General features: G+C 48.9%; 1 protein-coding gene across 1 annotated transcript in view; it reads right to left on the bottom strand.

The window, feature by feature from the left end:
• LOC119956755 (E3 ubiquitin-protein ligase DTX1-like) overlaps positions 1 to 9,445 on the bottom strand; it is a 311,656-nt gene extending 302,211 nt beyond the window's left edge. The window contains 1 exon segment of the mRNA XM_038784160.1: positions 9,152 to 9,445. Coding sequence (XP_038640088.1) covers positions 9,152 to 9,410 — 259 coding nt within the window. The 5' untranslated portion in view covers positions 9,411 to 9,445.
• Between the last annotated feature and the right edge of the window lie 12,978 nt (positions 9,446 to 22,423).

Raw genomic sequence — 22,423 nt, 5'->3', positions numbered from 1 at the left:
TCACTGAGTGTCTTTAAGACAGAGATAGATACGCATTTGATCAATAAGGCGATCAGGGGTTATGGGGAGAAGGCAAGAGAATGGGGATCAGAAAAATATCAGCCATGATTGAACGGCAGAGCAGACTTAATGGGCCGAGTGGACTAAATCTGCTCCTATGTCTTATCGTCCTATGGTCTTATTTGGAGGTAAGTTTGGTTATTTTGCTTTACGGTTCTCCCAAGGGGATCGTAACACTAGTCATCACTTTTCATGTCAATCCTGATTAACATAAGATTGAGGTTGAAAGAAGCCTTCAAATGAGGTACTACTTTGTTGAACCTTTCAACATTGACATTTCAGTAAGGGCACCATTCATTTCTGAAACAGTTTCCTTCAACTTACTTGTAATATTTCTCACATGTAACAAATTCCTTTCGCAATGATAGTTCCAATTCATTGACAAACCAAGAATGTCTGCTGCTTGTATTTAAATTAAATGCTCACCCTATTTTACTAACCGTAAACATTGTAAATACTGATCGTTTTTTTTGTACAAATTGTAAACATTCAGAAGTTGTAACTATTCTACTTATACCTTCAGTTTCATTAGATTTGTGTTATTCCCTCAATGACTCCACTAATGATATCATGGGTTGAATCTCAGCCATGATTTCCACACAATCTGCTCAATTTATGCCATTAGGGAAATATTTCATCAACAAAGGAGGGATACTGTAACACTGCCAAGAAAGAGGAAAGCATGTTTTCAGGGTTGTGCATTTTTTTTAAGTTTGGAGGTTTAGCAAGGGGCACATTAAGTGTCAGAATTTAAAGCTACCTGATCAGCTTGGGACTCACAATAAAGAGGTAAAAATGTTCTTGAAATTCAATGCGTTCATCGTCTAACAAACAAATAACACTCATGATATTCATGACTGCCGCTCCAGAAGTGCTCACAGCTGTTCTGGTCATGCTTCATCGATTCTGTTTTCATTTGACTGGACAATTCGTAACTTTTATAATTAAAAAGACACATCCCTTCAAATTGTGCATCAATCAGAACTACTTTAAAAAGGAAATCACCATTTTAGGCCCTTGTGTAACAGAATTGTTAACAAGGAATTACACCAGAACTTTCGACTCATACCTATGATACCAGTTTATTTGTTGATTAGAATTGTGCTGAATCCACATTCCCAGACAAGGAAGGCTCGTTCTTGGTGGTGTTGTGAGATATTTAACAATTGATCAATAAAAAGTAGGCACTGGTTCTCTGAAGTCTCTGGCAAGGAGCGTTTGAATCAATCAGTGTAGATGGAATTTCTTCAAAAGTCTCGTTTTCAATACTTTGCGAAAGAAAAGTTTAAAGTGTTATATTCATGACTACAGCTCCAGAAGTGCTGACAGCTGTTCTGGTTTAATCTTAAAACCAAAGTCTTTGGTGTTCCAAATGAAGAGAAAAATTAGAATAATTTTGCCTTAATACTGACCAAATCTCTTGATAAGTTAGTAACTCATTAGGAAGATATTCTTGACTTCTAAATTTGAACACACAGGCAACCTTTAACCCCCCCCCCCCCCTCCCCCTCCACCCCCAAGTTAGCTCCTGCCACTCTGTCACTTTCAGTAGGAAAGAAAGATTGTTTTGTCCTATGACAGTCCACAATCAATTGCAACACCATACACTGATTGGCAAAACAGGAATTGCAATCAAACATTGGGGAAATTATCCCAGAGTCATTTTAATATCCCACCTCTCCAATGTCACAATAATGAAGGAAAAACACAGAATAACGTCTGAAAATATTGAACATTAAAGAAGATCTGTGAGTTTTTAACATGGATATACGAGCCAATGACGGCTGAGAATGTAAAGTCAGTCACTGGCTGAATTGCTGGTGAGTGGTAATCAGAGACAATGGAACCCCATCCTGTTTCCAGATAGTGATACTTCTAAAGCCGAGAGAAAATAATTGCCATCTCTGGTGGAGACAATGGAAAATCATGGGAGATGAGTATAATCTCATCATTTGCTTCACCCGATGTCTATGTATTTACTTTGTGTATTTATCGTATGTCCTGGACGGGATTCTCTCAGCCCGGGGCCGGGCCGGAGAATCACCGCAACAGGCGCGAATCATGCCATGCCACCCCGACGCTGGCACGCAATTCTCAGCCCGAGATGGGCCGGGCGGCTGTTGTAAAAAAGCCGAGTCCCGCCGGCGCCATCCACACCTCATCTCAGCCGGCGGGAACTCAGCATGGAAGGGTCAGGGGGCGGCCTGTGGTGGGGGAGGGGCGGTCTGACCTCGGGGAGGGGGCCTCCGATGTGGTCTGGCCCGCGAACGGGGCCCACCAATCGGCAGGCCGGCCTCTCTGGCACGGGACATCCTTTCTTCCGCGCCAGCCCCGTAGCCCTGCGCTATGTTGCATCGGGACCGGCGCATTGAAGGGAGCCACTGCGCATGCGCGCATTGGAGCCGGTGCCACTGCGCATGCGCGGATCCCGCGGCGCCCAGTTCAAGCCAGGATCGGCAGCTGGAGCAGCGTGAACCGCTCCAGTGCCATGCTGGCACCCTGTAGGGGGCAGAATTGCTGATCCTGAGGCCGTGTTGACGCCATCGAGAAACGCAACGGCATTTCCGACGGCGTCAATACTTAACCTCAGGATTACAGAATCCCGCCCGCTATGTTTTTTATGTATGGAACGATCTGCCTGGACTGTATGCAGAACAATACCTTTTACTGTACCTCAGTACACGTGACAATAAATCTAAATAAAGAGGTATCCTGTGCGCAATGTCCCGACGGATTTGTGGATTTTACCATCCAGGAATATACAATGACTGGGATAGGAGCCAGTTTAAAGGCTTCCCTGAGTGTGCGTGTATGTGTGAACCAGTGCTGGAGGTGTCCGAGAATGCGTGTGATACAGGAGAAACCAGCCAGCAGCAGCACACCCACAAAAGCTTTTTACAGGTAAACCTTGTAATTGTTAAAGTAAGTCAAGTCTGCAAAACCCCACAGTTGAAACGGAAACAGGGAAGCTCCTCCGCCAAACTGCAGAACACTGGAATCACCTCCTGAAGTCAGCAAGACTAAAATCTCAAATTGCAACAGCCACAACACTCACCCATCTACAGATCCCGAGTCAAGGGCTGTTTCCTGTACCTTTTTTAACTTACTTAAGACGGAATTCTCACTGCTAACCTGCATGAATGTATGTGCATGTGGTTTACTGTTTTCTTGCCTTTAATAGTTAATAAACTCACTCTATCTGAACAAAGGAAAGCTGGGTTAAATTGCAACAGGAGTCATCCTTTTTACATTAATCTTGTTGCGACTAGCAGAGTGAGTTGAATAAAGTAAGGGAGCCAGTTCATCTGTCCTTACCCAGGGCAAAAGAATTTTCCCAGGTTGGGGGAGGGGGAGACAGGGTTAAGCTTCTGCATAAAAGGTAAATGTAGCCACATGACCACATTCTTATTGCATCCATCACTGCCAAAGTATTATTATTTATCTTAATTGGGGTGTTTCTCTGCAACAGATACACAGCAGCAATTCAGTGGTACCTGCTTCGGCAGCTGCTTTAGCTCAGTTGGCTGGACAGCTGGTTCGTGATGCTGAAGGAGACCAGCAGCACAGGTTCAATTCCCGTACCAGCTGAGGTTATTCATGATGGCCCCGCTTCTCAACCTTGCCCCTCGCCTGAAGTGTGGTGATGGTCAGGTTAAATCCCCACTATTCAGTTCTCCCCCTCACAGGGAAAAGCAGGCTCTCATCATCTGGGACTATGGCGACTTTACCTTACTTACTTCACATGCTCCCATACACAGGCTGAGCCAGAGTGACCCATGTGTCAACCTCAACACTGGAACAACTCTGAACTTAACCAATGAATCCTGGATGCTAACTGCCCATTCGGAAGCAGCTAGCTCAGGTTCAGCAGCACCAATTTAGCCCAGCTGCCTTACTGGTAAAGACCCTCAGATAGGTCTTGGGATAATGGTCCTGTGATCGTGGAGTGGCAATAATGATGGTGCAACGTGTGCCCAAGCAAAAACCCACTGTTATTTTGTGGAGCCAGGACATATTCTCGTGCTCTTCTGACTCTACAAGTTTAAAGCATTTTCAAAATGTCTGGCCCTTTCTTCAGTGGCTATTGAGCTTCAAGTCCAACGCATGCTCCATTCATTACTGTTACATATCACACTGGCATCTTATTATTGGCCGAAGACTCTGATTTGAATAAACAAATTAGCCTACCACCTAGTTCAGACAGCCATCATGGGCAACTCAAGCCCCAATTCAATTTTGCCCGAGACATACTTCCAGGGAGATTGTGACCTGAATTTGGAAACAAAAGCAAAGTACTGCAGATGCTTGAAATCTGAAATAAAATCCAACAATGCTGAAAATACTCAGTAAACCAGGCAGCATCTATCGAGAGGGGGACAGAGTATACATGTCAGGTTGATGACCTTTCATCAGAAATGACAAGTTATATCAACTTTGCTTCCAATTTCCAATTCTGATCCCTGTTTTGCCTATTTCATGCATGACAAACAGATGTATCAATGTCCAGTCCCCTGCACCGCCCCCTCCCCCCCCTCTCTCCCCCCCCCCCCCCTCTCTTCCCCCCCCCCCCCCCCCCCCCCCGGTATCTGCTGCAGTGTGAACTTGCTGTATAGCATTAGGGAAGTTTGCAGAGCTGTTAAAAATTGCCCGGTAAATTCCCAAGGAAAGCAATAATGTTATTTTAAAGATAAATCTCAGGGGCAGTACGTGGCACAGTAGTTAGCACTGCTGCCTCACGGCGCCGAGGAACCGGGTTCTATCGCGGCCCCAGGTCGATGTGGAGTTTGCACGGGTCTCACCCCCACAACCCAAAGATGTGCAGCGTAGGTGGATTGGCCACGCTAAATTGCCCCTTGAAAAAGATAAATCTCCAATCAAAATTAGCAATGACAAGCATATCAGAAATGGAATGCCCAAGGAAAGGTGTAACCTTCAGTTTCAATATTGAGTGAATATTATTGTCTCAGTGCTTTAAGAGTCTTCCATTTGTGATACAACTGGTCAAAACCTTGCCACACTCCTTGCATTCTTTGTTGTATAACATTACCTAGCAACAGTTCATACAAATCTGGTGACCAACAGAACTCTCCTCACCAAACTTTAGTGTAGATACTGAAAGTTGAACAGGAGATTTTAAAAAGCACCCATTAACTACTGCATTGTGGGTTTCTTTTCCAAATAATTATTGTCAATGGCAGGATTATCTTTAAAACAACTTTGGATAGCTCTGTAAAATGTCCTGTTTAAATTGTGCGAACATGCATTATCATCAGCTTTTTATTGCAACACTCTAGTGGTCATCATTTCCAATACATTGGCATTTTCACGAAAGTGAATTCAATACAGAAAAACATATAATGAGAACATAAGAAACTGGAGTAGAAGTGGGCCATTTGTGAGGAACGATACAGCAACTTGTCTTTTACCTTCAGCAAGTTGATTCTTCATGCATCTCGGAGTTACAAACTCCTTATGGCTTCCAAACCCCAACTTTTCCAGTTGTGTCATTTATGCTCTTTTGAATGTTGAGCCAATGAGCATCACCTGTCTTCGATAATGCAATGTAATTGCCAAAGCATGCAACACTGACAATCTGGCCTTTCGTGCCTGCTCCAACATTCAATAAGATTTGACTGTGGCCTTAACTCCACTTTCCTGGCTACCCCTCACCACTGCCCCATAACCCTTGATTCTCTTGTCAACCAAAATACTGTCAAGCTCAGCCTTGGATATGTTTCATGCCTTTACTGCTCGGTGAAGAAGAGAATTCCAAATACTAACAAACCTCTGACAGAAGGAATTCCTCCTCATTCCATCTTAAATGGGAGACCCTTATTATGAAACTGTGCCCCCCCCCCCCCCCCCTCCAGTTCCAGATTCCTCCATCGGGGAATGATCCTCCCTGTTTCCATCCCCTCAGAATCTTACATATTTCAATAAGATCACCTCCCAATCTGATAATCTCCAATGACTTTAAGCCCAGCCTTCTCAATGCTTCCTTACAAGACATAGACGTTGACAACCCCATCAGCCCAGTGATCAACCTAGTGAATCTTCCAATGTAAGCTTGCCCTTCCTTAAGTAAGAAGAGCAAAACTGTACACAGTAGTCTACATGTGGCTGGAATCAAATCACCATGACAACTCATATCTGCAGCTTCACATTCGATGTCACCATGACACTGGCATCATTAAAGGGCCTTGAACACATCTAATTTTGAGGATTTTGTAAGCCACAAGGCAGTTGCCAATGAGGGATACTTTAATTGCATCCATTGTCACCATTGGCATCTGCAAATTTGATTTTTAAAAAGTTAAGAATTGGTCATACATTTTATAAATTTCAGGGCAAGAGCAAAAATCAGATTGTACCAGTCATTTTCTTTGAATACTAAAAGTGTCTTTGGGGACAATCACCCCAAGTGCTAAATTGCCAGATTATCTTTGCAAAGGGAAGGTACTGAACAAGACCCGCGGAATCAGAACCCTGCAGTTACACAGCAGTGAATCTGAAGATCTGGAAAATCACCTCGGACATGTCAGGAACTGGCACACAATGGTTCCTGCGATCTTTTTCATCTTTAAATGAGGCGCTATGTCTGATTTCTCCCTCATTGCCAGCCTGAAAATACACTTGTGGGTATTCACTGTTTGCACACCATTCCACCCTTCTTCCCCTCTGCATCACCTGCAAGCTGACAAAACCGAAAAGCTTATCTTGTTATCAGTCTGTGTCTGAATTCAATGTCTGGGATCAGACTGGGATGTTACACTGTCACAATTCCCATTTCTTGTTGCCTAGAAATGAGCTGCCAACCCAAAAAGGGAACGCAGCGCTCAACATAAAACCATCCTGTTTGTAATTTAAAAAAACACAGACCCATCAGGATCAAACTGACTACTGGAGAGGCCAGCTTCTTTCTCAGTATGACTCCCAGGGTGCACACTACAAATATACTCTCCATTCACCTTTAAAGTAATATCATGAGAGGCCTGGCTACAGAAAGGTGTCTTCCAGGAGAGGCCCCTCCACTTTGATTCACATCTTATTGTTATTTCTGAATGCAAACGACAGGCTACAGGTAAAATCACTCACAGGACTGCTTGCTAATGGCTATATATATATATATATGATCGGATGGTCACTCCCGTGTTATTTCGAAGGTAACTCTTTCACAACACGCATTATTATTTGAAAGGTGATTTTGCATTTAATAGGTTTGACCATTGCAATCATGCCCCGGGCAGCGGGTGACGAGCAGGTTCTTGCAGACTGCCATTTGTTTAGCTGTCAGGGGAGGGGGGGGGGGGGGGGGGGGTTGTGCGGTTTCCATTTCTATGTTACAACCCGCTACAAGCCAAAGGGCTGCCAAAAAAACATTCCAGAGCCGCTGGCATAAATTTGGACGGCTGGCTCCTACCACACAGCAAGGGTGTGCAATGAAGTCCACTGTCCACATAGATCGCGTGGGGCTTCACATATTTATAACCTCGAATCTCGGAGCTGGGGGGGGGGGGGGGGGGGGAGAGGAATGCATTGCTATTTAAAACAGCCATGGTCTTCCAAACTGGAAAAAGCTCCAGGGCCATGGGGGTGACTGGAGCCGGCTGCCATGGCAATAATAGATTTCGAGACGGCATCGTTTTGAATGACTGAAATTCTTTGCCTCAGACCATTCACCAACTCGGGAGGAGGCGGGGGGGGGGGGGGGGGGGGGGTGCCTGGCGGTGCCCACAGATGTGTGAACGGCCCGGCGATGGGAAGGGATTAATGTTCCGCAGCCTTTACTGGAACATTGCAGTAGCTCTGCGCCACATTTCTCCCAGACACACACATCCCCATTGCCCCCACTGACTGGGCGAGCGGTGCAGCGGGGAACCCGGAGCATTTTTATTTGATTGTACACACACACACACACATTGCCACTGATGGTCACCCTTCCCCACCACCACCCTCAGCTGGCTCAGCACAGCCACAGATGCTCCCATCGTGTCCCAGCGCATTGTGTTCAAAAAATGGGACGAGATTCCTCACGATGGGAGCCGGCAAACCTCCCATTTCCAATCCAATGCCAGGAATGAATGTACAGCGGGCAACGTGCATCGAGCCCCCTTCGTTATGTCCTGGGCGGCTGGCTCATTGCCCCTCTGGGCAAAAAATAAACCCCGTAAAACAAACACACACAGAGTGACATTACTGCGGGCTTCAGGTCAATTTCAACCGCGGACTGGTAAGTTTCACGGGGATTTCTTTGATCAGGGTTGGTGGTGGGCGGGGGTCCACATTGGTACCATTTGATTTCCATCGTGTTAGAGGATGAGGGGAGCGGGGGGGGGGGGGGGGGGGGAGGGGGGCAGAGACAGAGAGAGACAAGAATCCCCGCCAATGATTTATTTTTGCCGCACCGGCGACATAAATCTGAGCGATCCCGGTCCAGATCGCGGGGTGTCATGTCTGTTACTGTTGTAACCCGGCACCCTCTATAAGGGGGGGGGGGGGGGGTGCGAGCCCTGCCTGTCTCTCTGGGGAGTGGGGGGGGGGGGGGATGAGCCCTGCCTGTCTCTCTGGGGAGGGGGAGCCCTGCCTGTCTCTCTGGGGGGGGGGGGGGTGAGCCCTGCCTGTCTCTCTGGGGAGGGGGGAGCCCTGCCTGTCTCTCTGGGGAGTGTGGGGTGAGCCCTGCCTGTCTCTCTGGGGAGGGGGGGGGGGTGAGCCCTGCCTGTCTCTCTGGGGAGGGGGGGGGGTGAGCCCTGCCTGTCTCTCTGGGGAGGGGGGGGGGTTGAGCCCTGCCTGTCTCTCTGGGGAGGGGGGGAGCCCTGCCTGCCTCTCTGGGGAGGGGGGGAGCCCTGCCTGTCTCTCTGGGGGGGGGGGGGGGGGTCCACACTGGGGAAAGCAGACATCGATGCACATTGGGCTGAGGGCTGACATTTACCTCAGGCCGCTGAGACAATAAATAAACCATTCAATTTAATCCTTTGGAAATAACAGCCTGACTACCAGGGAGGGAGGGGTGGGGGTGTTAATCAGGACAATTAGGTGTGGTTACTTGTATTCATGCTGTTGGGGGGGGGGGGGGGTGAAAGGTGAAACTTACCTGTGTCCTGCCTGAACTGATGCATGGACTGCAGGTCTATGATGTAGGGGGAGAGCTGCCCATCCGCTTGCCCCAGTACCACGCTCCCGCGGGCATTGCACTTGACGATGTTCTCGATGTGGTGACACACGGTCGCGCTGTAAGGTCTCCAGCGACCGTGCTCGTTCAGCCATTCCCACACCACCACCCGCGCGAAATTCTGCGGGGGGAAGCCGAAGCCGTTCGCCGACAGCATCGCCGGGACGGCGGGTCGAGACATGTTGCTGCTGCCGGCGATCACCCCGGGGGGGGGGTGGGGAGGGAGAGGGAGACGGGGGGGAGGATGAGGAGGGGGGGGGGGGGGTATCTCTGCTGAACTGATGGGTGGGGAGGAAGGTGGTCACCAATGTTTGTCCTCCCTTCCTTCCTTCCCCCTCTCCGTCTCCTCCTCCTGTCTCAGGTGTGAGTGACTGCGCCGTGCTGAGCGAGGGGCCGGATGGCAGTCACACCCCCCCAGCCCCTCGCTGCCTGTGAGCTGCCGCTGACGCGAACCGAGGGTGGGACTCCGCCTCACAGTGATTGGCAACAGGCGCCGCCGTAAGCAACACAAACACAAACAGGCAGACAGCCGGAAAGAAGGTTCTTGCACACAAACTCATCCTGCAATCCAACCAGAGCTGCTTTCAAAAACCAAAAAGAGGGAGAGAAAAGAGAGCGACATATCAACAACACTCTGACTTAGAAATAGAGCGCGGTGACAGCAATATTGTCTGAACTGGGAGACAGAGCCCAGTGACAGCAACACTGTCTGAACTGGGAGACTGAGCCCAGTGACAGCAACACTGAACTGGGGAGTCTGAGCCAGTGACAGCAACACTGTCTGAACTGGGGAGTCAGAGCCCATTGACAGCAACACTGTCTGAACTGGGGAGACAGAGCCCAGTGACAGCAACACTGAACTGGGGAGACTGAGCCAGTGACAGCAACACTGTCTGAACTGGGGAGACTGAGCCAGTGACAGCAACACTGTCTGAACTGGGGAGTCAGAGCCAGTGACAGCAATATTGTCTGAACTGGGAGACTGAGCCCAGTGACAGCAACACTGTCTGAACTGGGGAGACTGAGCCAGTGACAGCAACACTGTCTGAACTGGGGAGACTGAGCCAGTGACAGCAACACTGAACTGGGGAGACTGAGCCAGTGACAGCAACACTGTCTGAACTGGGGAGTCAGAGCCCATTGACAGCAACACTGTCTGAACTGGGGAGACAGAGCCCAGTGACAGCAACACTGAACTGGGGAGACTGAGCCAGTGACAGCAACACTGTCTGAACTGGGGAGACTGAGCCAGTGACAGCAACACTGTCTGAACTGGGGAGACTGAGCCAGTGACAGCAACACTGAACTGGGGAGACTGAGCCAGTGACAGCAACACTGTCTGAACTGGGGAGACTGAGCCAGTGACAGCAACACTGAACTGGGGAGACTGAGCCAGTGACAGCAACACTGTCTGAACTGGGGAGACTCAGCCAGTGACAGCAACACTGTCTGAACTGGGAGACAGAGCCAGTGACAGCAACACTGTCTGAACTGGGAGACAGAGCCCAGTGACAGCAACACTGTCTGAACTGGGAGACAGAGCCCAGTGACAGCAACACTGTCTGACCTGGGAGACAGAGCCAGTGACAGCAACACTGTCTGAACTGGGAGACAGAGCCCAGTGACAGCAACACTGTCTGAACTGGGAGGCAGAGCCAGTGACAGCAACACTGTCTGAACTGGGGAGACTGAGCCAGTGACAGCAACACTGTCTGAACTGGGGAGACTGAGCCAGTGACAGCAACACTGTCTGAACTGGGAGACAGAGTCCAGTGACAGCAACACTGTCTGACCTGGGAGACAGAGCCAGTGACAGCAACACTGTCTGAACTGGGAGACAGAGCCCAGTGACAGCAACACTGTCTGAATTGGGAGACAGAGCCAGTGACAGCAACACTGTCTGACCTGGGAGACAGAGCCCAGTGACAGCAACACTGTCTGAACTGGGAGACACAGCCAGTGACAGCAACACTGTCTGAACTGAGTGACAGAGCCAGTGACAGCAACACTGTCTGAACTGGGAGACAGAGCCCAGTGACAGCAACACTGTCTGAACTGGGAGGCAGAGTCAGTGACAGCAACACTGTCTGAAATGGGGAGACTGAGACAGTGAATGCAACACTGTCTGAACTGGGGAGTCAGAGCCAGTGACAGCAACACTGGCTGAACTGGGGAGTCAGAGCCAGTGACAGCAATATTGTCTGAACTGGGAGACAGAGCTCAGTGACAGCAACACTGTCTGAACTGGGACAGACAGCCAGTGACAGCAACACTGTGTGAACTGGGGAGACAGAGCCAGTGACAGCAACACTGTCTGAACTGAGTGACAGAGCCAGTGACAGCAACACTGTCTGAACTGGGAGGCAGAGCCAGTGACAGCAACACTGTCTGAACTGGGAGACAGAGCCCAGTGACAGCAACACTGTCTGACCTGCCAGACAGAGCCCAGTGACAGCAACACTGTCTGAACTGGGAGACAGAGCCAGTGACAGCAACACTGTCTGAACTGGGGAAACAGAGCCAGTGACAGCAACACGGTCTGAACTGGGAGACAGAGCCCAGTGACAGCAACACTGTCTGAACTGGGAGGCAGAGCCAGTGACAGCAACACTGTCTGAACTGGGAGACAGAGCCCAGTGACAGCAACACTGTCTGAACTGGGAGACAGAGCCCAGTGACAGCAACACTGTCTGAATTGGGAGACAGAGCCAGTGACAGCAACACTGTCTGACCTGCCAGACAGAGCCCAGTGACAGCAACACTGTCTGAACTGGGAGACAGGGCCAGTGACAGCAACACTGTCTGAACTGGGGAAACAGAGCCAGTGACAGCAACACTGTCTGAACTGGGAGGCAGAGCCAGTGACAGCAACACTGTCTGAACTGGGGAAACAGAGCCAGTGACAGCAACGCTGAACTGGGAGACAGAGCCAGTGACAGGAAGACTGTCTGAACTGGGAGATAGAGCCCAGTGACAGCAACACTGAACTGGGAGACAGAGCGAGTGACAGCAACAGTGTCTGAACTGGGACACAGAGCCCAGTGACAGCTGTAGCCACCGAAGTTGGCTATTCCCTAAATACAAAATGGAGGAACGCAAAGCATACAGGTTAAAATGGACAATGTTTGCAGCACCAGCAGCCTGCACCAAGCAAATGTGGATTCTCTCTGCTAAGAGAGCAGACAGTACCGAAACGAACATTCCGCATACTAATGAGGCCATCTCCGGGATACTTAGTATATTAATGGAACGATTCCAGAGACAATGGACACAAATGAGGAAGTAATTGCAACATTGTATAGGATACCAGACACCCCGGCACCAGTGGGGTTCGAAAACAAAGAGCCTGAAAGCCCGCCCAGTAGCTAAGGAACAGCCTCAGTATTGGGGGATTCAAACATATCGATTGGGAAGAGACCAATCGATTCTGAGCAGGTAAAAGGGTCCGCCCAAAGGGGCGCGGATCCCTGGGACCTATAAAAGACAGGTCCCACACATAGTTCGTTCTTCTTGTCCAGCCCTCCTCTCTCCTTGACCAGCCCTCCTCTGTGGACCAGCACCTCGACCAGCTTTTGGCAAGAAGACCTTGAACGAGAGAGAGGAGAGGTTTGGGACAGCAGCCGCCAGCAAGTAAGTGTCTCACAATGATCGCTACCAGAGGTAGACACTCCTGACCCCTTTTAACTTATACCAACCTGAAGTCTGCAGACCAGAGCAGAGCAAGAGGCCTTGCCCCCCGCCCCCTGATCCGGCAGTTCCTTCGAGATAAGTATTTGTTTATTTAGCGGTAGGAATAGTTTAATCCTCTTAACGTGTGCATGGGTAGTTTTATAATTGTATTATAGTAAACTCAGTTGTTTGAACTTACTAATTGGTGTATGGTTTTATTGCCTTGAACTTCACCTTGAAACTTGTGGCGGTATCTTAACGATACCTGGCGACTCCAGAGCTAAGTAACGAAACAGAGCCAAATTGAGTGTTAAGCACACTCACCCAGAACGAGCAACATTTAGTGGCGACCCAGATGGGACTCGATTAGAAGTGGCCCCCCCACGCCGAGAGAACCCAGAAATTTGAATCAGAAATCCAATTGGGAAAAGGAAAAACCACAAGTGTTCAAGGAGTTCAAATCAATAGTCATAATTCGGAAGTGTGTTTTTGCATGCGTAACTAACAGGGTTGTAAGGTTAAACCGAGAGATTTTTGTTGTGTCAAACTGTCGGAAGTTTTATAATCGGAACATAGCGAAAGCTGTACCCGTATTTTAAAAAGCATTGCCTTATCATCCCTCATTCCAAATTAAAGAGAGCATAAGAGAAAATGGCCATGCAGGCAATGGAACGCCTCATGAACCCAGAGCAGTTCGTGGTTGCAGCGACCAGCAGTAGCAGAGTAGGCCAGTGTCCCGTATGGGAGCTGGAACTCAGGAAATATCTCAAAGGGAAAGGATGGCCCCTTTGGAGTGAGTTTTGTTTGAATGAGGAGACAGGTCCCGGGAGTATAGGACATACTTGGTGGGAGAACCTTTCTCAAATTCATAAGAAAAGTTTAGGAAAAGCACGCAAGTCGATGGCAATTGTGTCCTGCTTGGCACAATTGCGAGGCACAGAGGAGGTCGTTCGGATGCTCCACAAAGAATTAGAGGAAAAGAATAGGATGAAAAAAGTGGATGTCAGGGACATCGAAAAGGAGAATCTAAGTTTGAGACAACAACTGGCAGAGAAGGATAGAGAGGTGGATGATGCCAAGAGGGCACATCAGTCTTGTCTAGCCCATCTGAGCAGTTCCCAAACCCAGTATGAGAAAGCCTATCAGGATGTGCAGCGCGCAGTTCTGATCAGGGAAAATTCAGAGAAGCAGGTAGAGGCACTGCAAAGGCAATGCTCTGACCTAAAGGCAGCTTTAAGAGCACTCCATGCTGCCACCACTGAGCAAAGGCAAAGCACAGTGGATCACGCTAAATGTAGGAAGCAGATTGCGGAGCTGCAATCTCTGCTTTCTGTACAGAATGGGTTCCAAGAGACATTTGGAACCCAGTTAGATGAGGAAAATGCCCCCAGATTGGCAGGAATTAAGTGAAACCGCGCAGCGCTGTGTTCAGGGAACATGTGCGCTAGCAGCGCAACAGAAAAGGAAAGCGCCCCAACCCTCCACAGATTAGATAGCACCCACACCTATGAACCCAGTCACCACCCAAAGAAAGGCAACCACAGAAGGCGCACCCGACGTCACCTACACCACCCCCTTAACCGTAACACAACTAAGGGACGCGTGTGAGAAAATCACCCCGTTCCTCCCCACTGCAGACCCCCACCAATTTTTCGCAAGAGTGAAGCAACAGGCTACCATGTACGGCCTGGATGAGCGAGAGCAGGTTAAGCTCACAGTTTTGAGTTTAGACTCATCGGTTGTAGCAGCCCTCCCCGACCCACAGAACATTGGAGGAGGCACACTAGAGGAGATGCATACAGCTATTTTAGACGCGATAGGGTACAACAGAGGAGACCCAGTCGAAGGCCTAAATAAGTGTAGGCAGAAGAGGACAGAGCATCCCACAGCATTCGCAGGAAGGCTGTGGATCCATTTCACTGCCGTTTTTGGCGATTTAGACCCCGCTCATTTAACCCGCGATAATATGGTTAAATGGACCCGCACACTCATCTCCCACGCCACAGATGCAGGACAGAATGTCTGCAGCAGTCATGACCCCTCAGAAGAGGCCCATAATGAAAAATGGGTATTGAAAAGATTGTCCCGCGCTTGGGAACAATCCATCCAAGGCAAGGTTAAAGTTAAGACCCCAGAAGAAGCTCAGGCTGCAGCAGATATACAGGCAGTAAGAGCGCACCAAAACCCCGCATGGCTAAACGAAGGAAAGAACAGCCCCCCACAGAAATCGCAGGAATGTCACAACTGCGGACAGTTAGGGCATTTTGCTAGGGAATGCAACGGCCCACAGAAATCTCAGAGAGGCCAGCAGACAGGCACTCTGACCAGGAACAAAGCAAAACCAATCCACAGTATAGAGACACAGTCAGGACAGACCAATGTGGACGGAACGGACTGACGGTGTACGGGCTCCCCCACATGGGTCTGTGACACACTCTGGGACCGATCCGGAAGGCCGGTGGGGTCACAGCAAAGATTAGAGGGAAGTCCATAGAATTACTTTGGGACACAGGAGGGTCCCGCAGTACCATTAATTCCTCCACTACAGCACAGGCAGACACGTGGCCCACCTCATCCACAATTACACTCAGCGGATTTGCAGGTCACTCACAGCAGGGACACATTACAGCCCCTGTAGCAATTCAGCTAGGGAACATCTCCACCAGACACCCCGTCATTTTAATTAATCTGCCCCGCACAGCAGAACACATACTGGGTATTGACTTTATGAATGCCCACAGCCTGTCGTTCGATCCAGTAAATCAGTGTGTCTGGAGAATGGCAAAATCTGAAAGAGCACCCGCAACTCTCACAGTAGGAGAGTATGCAAACAGGATTAGCGCAGTAGGCGACTATTGTTTCGACCCGACCACACTTAGCACGGACAAACAGGTTAGGGCAGTTTTGAACAGACACAGGACAACATTTGCCAGTCACCGGCACGACTGCGGCAGAATGACTGGACAAGTTCAAGTTACTGGACCTGACCCGAGACCACAGAGACAGTACCGATTTCCCCTAGAAGCAGAGGGAGAAATTGGAAAAGTTATAGCGAGCTTATTAGAGCAGGGTGTACTTAGGACAGTAGCCTCAACTAATAATGCACCTATTTGGCCAGTGAGGAAGCTCGACGGATCATGGTGTCTGACCATAGATTATCGGGAACTCAACAAAGTAACCCCAGCAGTAGCCCCCACGGTAGCAGCAAGTCCGAGACCATGCTCAAGCAGGGACTCCACTCCAAACATTTCACGGTATTGGACATTAGCAATGGCTTCTGGTCAATCCTATTGGCAAAGGCGTGCCAGTACAAATTTGCCTTCACATTTAAAGGACAGCAGTATACGTGGACATGCCTCCCACAAGGATTCCACAATTCCCCCTCCATTTTCCACCGACAGCTGGAAAGTTTTCCCGACCCGAATGTCTGGTACAGTATGTGGACGACCTATTACTGCAGACAGACACCAAGGCAGAGCACATCACGCTTCTGTCCGAACTCTTGGAAATTTTACAAGAGATTGGATGTAAAGTTAACCCCAGAAAGGCCCAGATATTGGAGAATTAAGTGATGTATTTGGGTACAGTCATCACGCACGGCAAACGCGAGATCGAGTTCAAAAGAATTGAATCGATTGTCAAATTGCCCCTTCCCCAGAATGTTTCAGCCCTCCGGTCGTTTTTAGGACTGGTTGGGTACTGTCGGAACCATATCGATGGTTTTGCGATCAAGGCAGCCCCACTTTCAGACCTCCTTAAGAAAGGAGCCCCTTGGGAATGGCTTCCGCAGCATACAGAGGCTGTGGAAGAGTTAAAGAAAGTCCCTTAGCGCAGCACCCGCGCTACAAGTTCCAGACCAACTCTCCCCCTATGCAATAGAGGTAGCTAGAACCGATCTGACCCTCTTGGCCTTCAGGAACGGCACGAGCAGCTACGACCCGTGGCTTATGCCTCCAGACTTTTAGACCCTGTAGAACAAGGATTTTCAGCCTGTGAGAGGCACCTACTAGCAGTATTTTGGGCAGTTCAGTACTTCTCGTACATTACTTTTAGACGGTCGACTGAAGGATGGTTCAGTGAGCCAGATAAGAGCAGCTAGGTGGACACTACTGTTACAAGGACGGGACATAACAGTTAAACGGACCAAAACACACACATTTTTAGCGGACAATCTACAATATCCAGGGCAACCCCATGATTGCAAGATAGTAGCACCCCTACACAACACAGGACCATTCATTGCCAAGACGCCCCCCAGGAAGATAGGGAATTCAAGCCAGAGCCCCCAGCACACAGACACGTGTGCCCCACTGAGGATATATGTGGACGGTTCATCCACAGTTTTAGATGGCGAGCGCATCACAGGATGCGGGATTTATGTGGAAGATGCGCAGGGTCGCGCACTAGAAGAGATTGCATTAAAATTACCAGGTCACTTAGGCGCGCAGGCAGCAGAGCTCGCGGCCATTGCATATGTAGCGGGCCACCCAGATTCGTTCCCCAGCCCCGCAGACATATATTCGGACAGTTTATATGTATGTAACAGTTTAACAGACTTTCTACCCCTGTGGAGGACAAGAGGTTTTGTCTACGCAGACGGGAAGCCCCTTCCATCAGCCCCATTACTCCGCCATATCCTAGAGAAGGCAAAGGATAGGACATATGGCATCATTAAAGTTAGAAGTCACCATAGGTCATCCCCCCTGGAAATGTAAAAGCCGACGCACTGGCCAAAGCAGGTTCCAGGCGAGGTCACCTTTGGACACCCCCAGCTAGCGCACCAGCTAGCGCCCCTGTGAGTGCAGTTCAGGTCTCACAGACAGAGATAGAAGATTTAGTACAGGCGCAGAAGCAGGACGAAAATCTCCGGGAGATTTTTAAAGGAAACTTTGTGGCCCAGTATGATAGATTCAAACACACTTTGACCACACATGAGGGTGTGATCATATAAGATAAATTGTATGTGGTTTCTGAACAGGACACAAATCAAATGATTGGCTTATTCCATGATAGTCATGGACACCAAGGGATCGACCCTACCACAACACACCTTAGACAACTCTGTTGGTGGCCCAACTTAAGACAAGATGTTACCCACTATATTGAGAATTGTTTAATTTGTGCGCAGAATAACCCGGAGAGGTATTCAAAGAAGGCACAACTCAGCCACACTCGCCCCGTTAATGGCCCCTGGACAAACCTCCAGATCGATTTTATAGGTCCATTGCCCCCTTGCAGGAATGGCTATAAATATGTTCTGGTGGTCATAGATACCTTTACCAAATGGGTAGAGGCATCCCCTTCACGCATTCCCAACACAGCAAAGACAGCTGCAAAGATCCTGACCCACCACATCTTTACGAGATGGGGTCTCCCCAGAAGTATAGAATCAGATCAGGGATCTCATTTTACAGGACAGGTCATGAAGAACGTCCTGACCATATTCGGAATAAAACAGAACTTTCACATTGCGTATCAACCCCAGTCAAGCGGGATAGTCGAACGCATCAATCGGACTCTAAAATCGACCCTTAGGAAGATGGTACAGGAGAACAATTTGACTTGGGATTCAGTGCTCCCATTCGCACTAATGTTCATACGAAATACTGTTTCATCATCTACAGGTTTCACCCCATACACACTCATGACTCGCCCTATGAAAGGATCAGAATTCCTTTTAGTACTCGACATGACCAGCCCAGAAGTGACGGCCCTCACACACGAGAAAGCAGTAAAACAATTAGTTGAGACTGTAAGGTCTGCACAGTTAGCAGCCGCAGTAACATTGGGTAAAAGGCGGAAACAGAGCAGGGCCTGTTTCAACAAAAATGTCCACCCCACAGAATTTCAGGTTGGGCAACAAGTAATGCTATCTATTTATAACCCCAGCACGTTTCTGGCACCAAAATTTTCCGGCCCGTACTCAATTTCGGACAAAATCAGCCCCTCAGAATATAGAATCAAGTACCCCAACGGTAAGACTGTGTGGTTCCACATTAACCAGCTAAAGGCTTATGGAACACATCAAACCACTCGCACCATGTCCTGCTAGATGCAGCAGAACACCTCGCCCCGCCCACAAGAGACACATTTTCACCCTCCCCCTCACAGACCAGTTCCTCATCGGACTCGCCCTCGACTCCGCCCACCGACTCCAGACCACGCCCCGGAACCCCCAAAAGCTGCCACAGCAGAGACAGTGACAGTGACTGTGAGACTGAGGACAGCCACAGCACTCCACCCTACAGCCCCCACTTCACCAACTTCGACCCCGACTCCAGTGACCCCATGGAGATCACTTACATTAAAAATCCAGACCCACACCCAAACCCACCACCCAACACTGACGACCCTGACAATGCTCCTTCAATTTTAGACCCCACGATTTGGCACAGGGACAATTCTTGGAGACTTGTCCGCAATGAGTGACCCCCGGTCACACAATGCGAAAATTGCATGCCTGATCCATACAAGGGTATGGGATCCGGGAGAAGAGGATGACTTCATGTCTGACTCCCGACACAGCAACCCCTTTGCGACCCTGTTCGCAGAGAATGAAGAGAAGTGAGGTGTCCAGATGATGTAAAAAGAGGAACCGCTTGAGAGAAGCACTGTCCTTTCTGATGGAACCTGCACGTATGTTTGTTTGTATGTTTGTTAAATGTTTCATTTGGAGATTGGCCACTTACTTTTCAGCTGAAAAGCTTGTGACCACCTCACATGCACGTTAATTTGTCCGCTGATATTTCTGAGAACTTCACTCAGTTGAAATGTCCTCTACTGAACCGACAATGTTCACAACTTGTCTTCTGTTTACAGATGTTGGAGCATCTTGGCTCTTCCCCTTTTTTTTAGGTGCCCCTCTATTCCGGGAATAGAGGCAGCAATTCCACTGTGACTACATTCTTGCCCGTTCATTTCAGGTTGCTCAGGCAGTGGAGAAACGGCATTGAGGACCCGCCCTGTCTGAGGACCACCCCGTTTGGTCAGCTAAGCTCGGGTACAGCACAGCACGCCCTACCCGGGGATCCCATTCAACTCTTACTCGTCGCGGCCCATACACAACTCATTCAACCTTTTTCTTTCTAAAGCTTGGTTTCATTTTGTTTAAGGTAGCCCTTCGGCAGCCACTCCATATGCTATTTACATCCAGGAACATTTTGGGATGGAAATTTCGACACTCTGCGAGAAGGCTCGCACTGGTTTAAGATAAGTATATGTCTGGTCCTAAATCCGTTTTTGAAAAAAAAAAATGAGGGAGTCACATGGAGGTGACCATCATAAAGGGAAAATTGGAACAAGAGGACAGATATACTTAAAGTCAAAATATTAAGCTGAACACTAACAGATAATATGCTTGATCCCTTAGTTTTGGACGTTCGGAAAGGAACCAAAGCAACAGCACAGCAAGATCCCAGAAGAGAAGAGAAGATGAAGAGCACTCGAATTGCTATGTTTTTAGCTATTGTGGCGTCTGTGTGGTTGCGCGTGGACGCGGACCCCCTTTCCCACAGACCACCCCCAGCCCAGTCAATGGTAACAGTACCCCGACCTGGTGTACCAAATTTCTGACATGGTACTCCTTGTCGTATGTAATAGAATCACTTTTGGTGATTGCAGTTCTATGTATCATAGTCCAGACCCTCAGGATGAGGAAATGGAGAAGGAGAGCCCACCGCTCTCGTGCCTCAACAGTGTACAGAGTACAATCCCCCATTTTCAGATTCCACCAATCCCCCCAACCCCTTGATGTATAATAAAGCATTTAATTTTGATACGATCTGTAAATAAAGACCTTTTGCGGATGTATTATAATGTTCTGCGCTCGACTGCCGAGTCAGAAAATGAAATGTAAAGATGCTGTTGTATGAATGAGTAAGGGTTTAGAATGTTGTAGAATGTTTTAAATATGAGATGAGAGTAGTTTATTGAGATAGTTATAGGTTCCTGATTCCAATTTGTAATGCATGTCCTCTTTGACATAGCGCCAATCAGAAATTGTTAGTTAAAATTTTTTGCCATAGTTGAGGAAAGGATAGAAGACACGGAACTCGCTGAGGTCAGGGGACCCAAAGACACCGTATTTAGGTGATCCTTCATGATTTCTCACGAGGGTCATAAGGAGGGAGTGTAGCCACCGAATCTTAACGATACCTGGCGACTCCAGAGCTAAGTAACGAAACAGACCCAAATTGAGTGTGAAGCACACTCACCCAGAACGAGCAACACAGCAACACTGTCTAAACTGGGAGACAGAAGCCAGTGACAGCGACACTGAACTGGGAGACAGAGCCAGTTATAGCGACACTGTCTGAACTGAGAGACAGAGCTAAGTGACAGCAACACTGTCTGACCTGGGAGACAGAGCCAGTGACAGCAACACTGTCTGACCTGGGGAGTCAGAGCCAGTGACAGCAACACTGTCTGACCTGGGAGACAGAGCCAGTGACAGTAACACTGTCTGAGCTGGAAGACAGAGCCCAGTGACAGCAACACTGTCTGAACTGGGGGGGGGGTAGAGCCAGTGACAGCAACACTGTCTCTGAACTGGGGAAACAGAGCCCAGTGACAGCAATACTGTCTGAACTGGGAGACAGAGCCCAGTGACAGCAATACTGTCTGAACTGGGAGACAGAGTCAGTGAATGCAACACTGTCTGAACTGGGGAGACAGAGTCAGTGACAGCAACACTGTCTGAACTGAGAGACAGAGCCCATTGACAGCAACACTCTCTGAACTGGGAGAGAGAGCCAGTGACAGCAACACTGTCTGAACTGGGAGACAGAGCCAGTGACAGCAACACTGTCTGAACTGGGGAGTCAGAGCCAGTGACAGCTACACTGTCTGAACTGGGTGACAGAGTCAGTGACGGCAACACTGTCTGAACTGGGGAGTCAGAGCCCAGTGACAGCAACACTGACTGAACTGGGAGACAGAGCCAGTGACAGCAACACCGTCTGAGCTGGGAGATAGAGCCCAGTGACAGCAACACTGTCTGAACTGGGAGGCAGAGCCAGTGACAGCAACACTGTTGTTGTGTTATGTACTCTGGGATAACACAGGCTGCAACTGGCTGCACTTTAACCGAAAGATACTCCAGACCTTGATGTTAGTTCAATGGATTTATTGAACCAGTAGCACAGTTAGCACGGTTCTCTATGAGTTTGCCTCTCTGCTACCCTAAGTGTGGTTACACTGTCTGACTAGCACTTAGCCACCTGCTGGAGGTGTGATACTGTACATATACCCCAACTCACTCTGTAGATGTTCATCAGTGGAAAGAGGCGGAGTGTGAGTGCCTCATGCCTTTTATAGTGAGATACTACCCCTGCCCGCTCATTGGTCATGTCTTGTTCTCTGTGTTCATTAGCTGCCTGTCTGTGCCTGTCTGTACATCATTATCTGCATGTCTGCATATCATGACAACTGTCTGAACTGGGAGACAGAGCCATTGACATCAACACTGTCTGAAATGGGTAGACAGAGCCATTGACATCAACAATGTCTGAAATGGGGAGACATAGC

This window comes from Scyliorhinus canicula, chromosome 1 (genome assembly GCF_902713615.1).
Source record: "Scyliorhinus canicula chromosome 1, sScyCan1.1, whole genome shotgun sequence".
Classification (NCBI taxonomy): domain Eukaryota; kingdom Metazoa; phylum Chordata; class Chondrichthyes; order Carcharhiniformes; family Scyliorhinidae; genus Scyliorhinus; species Scyliorhinus canicula.
Note: the sequence above shows the minus strand (reverse complement) of the source record. Positions and strands in the feature narration are given on the sequence as shown.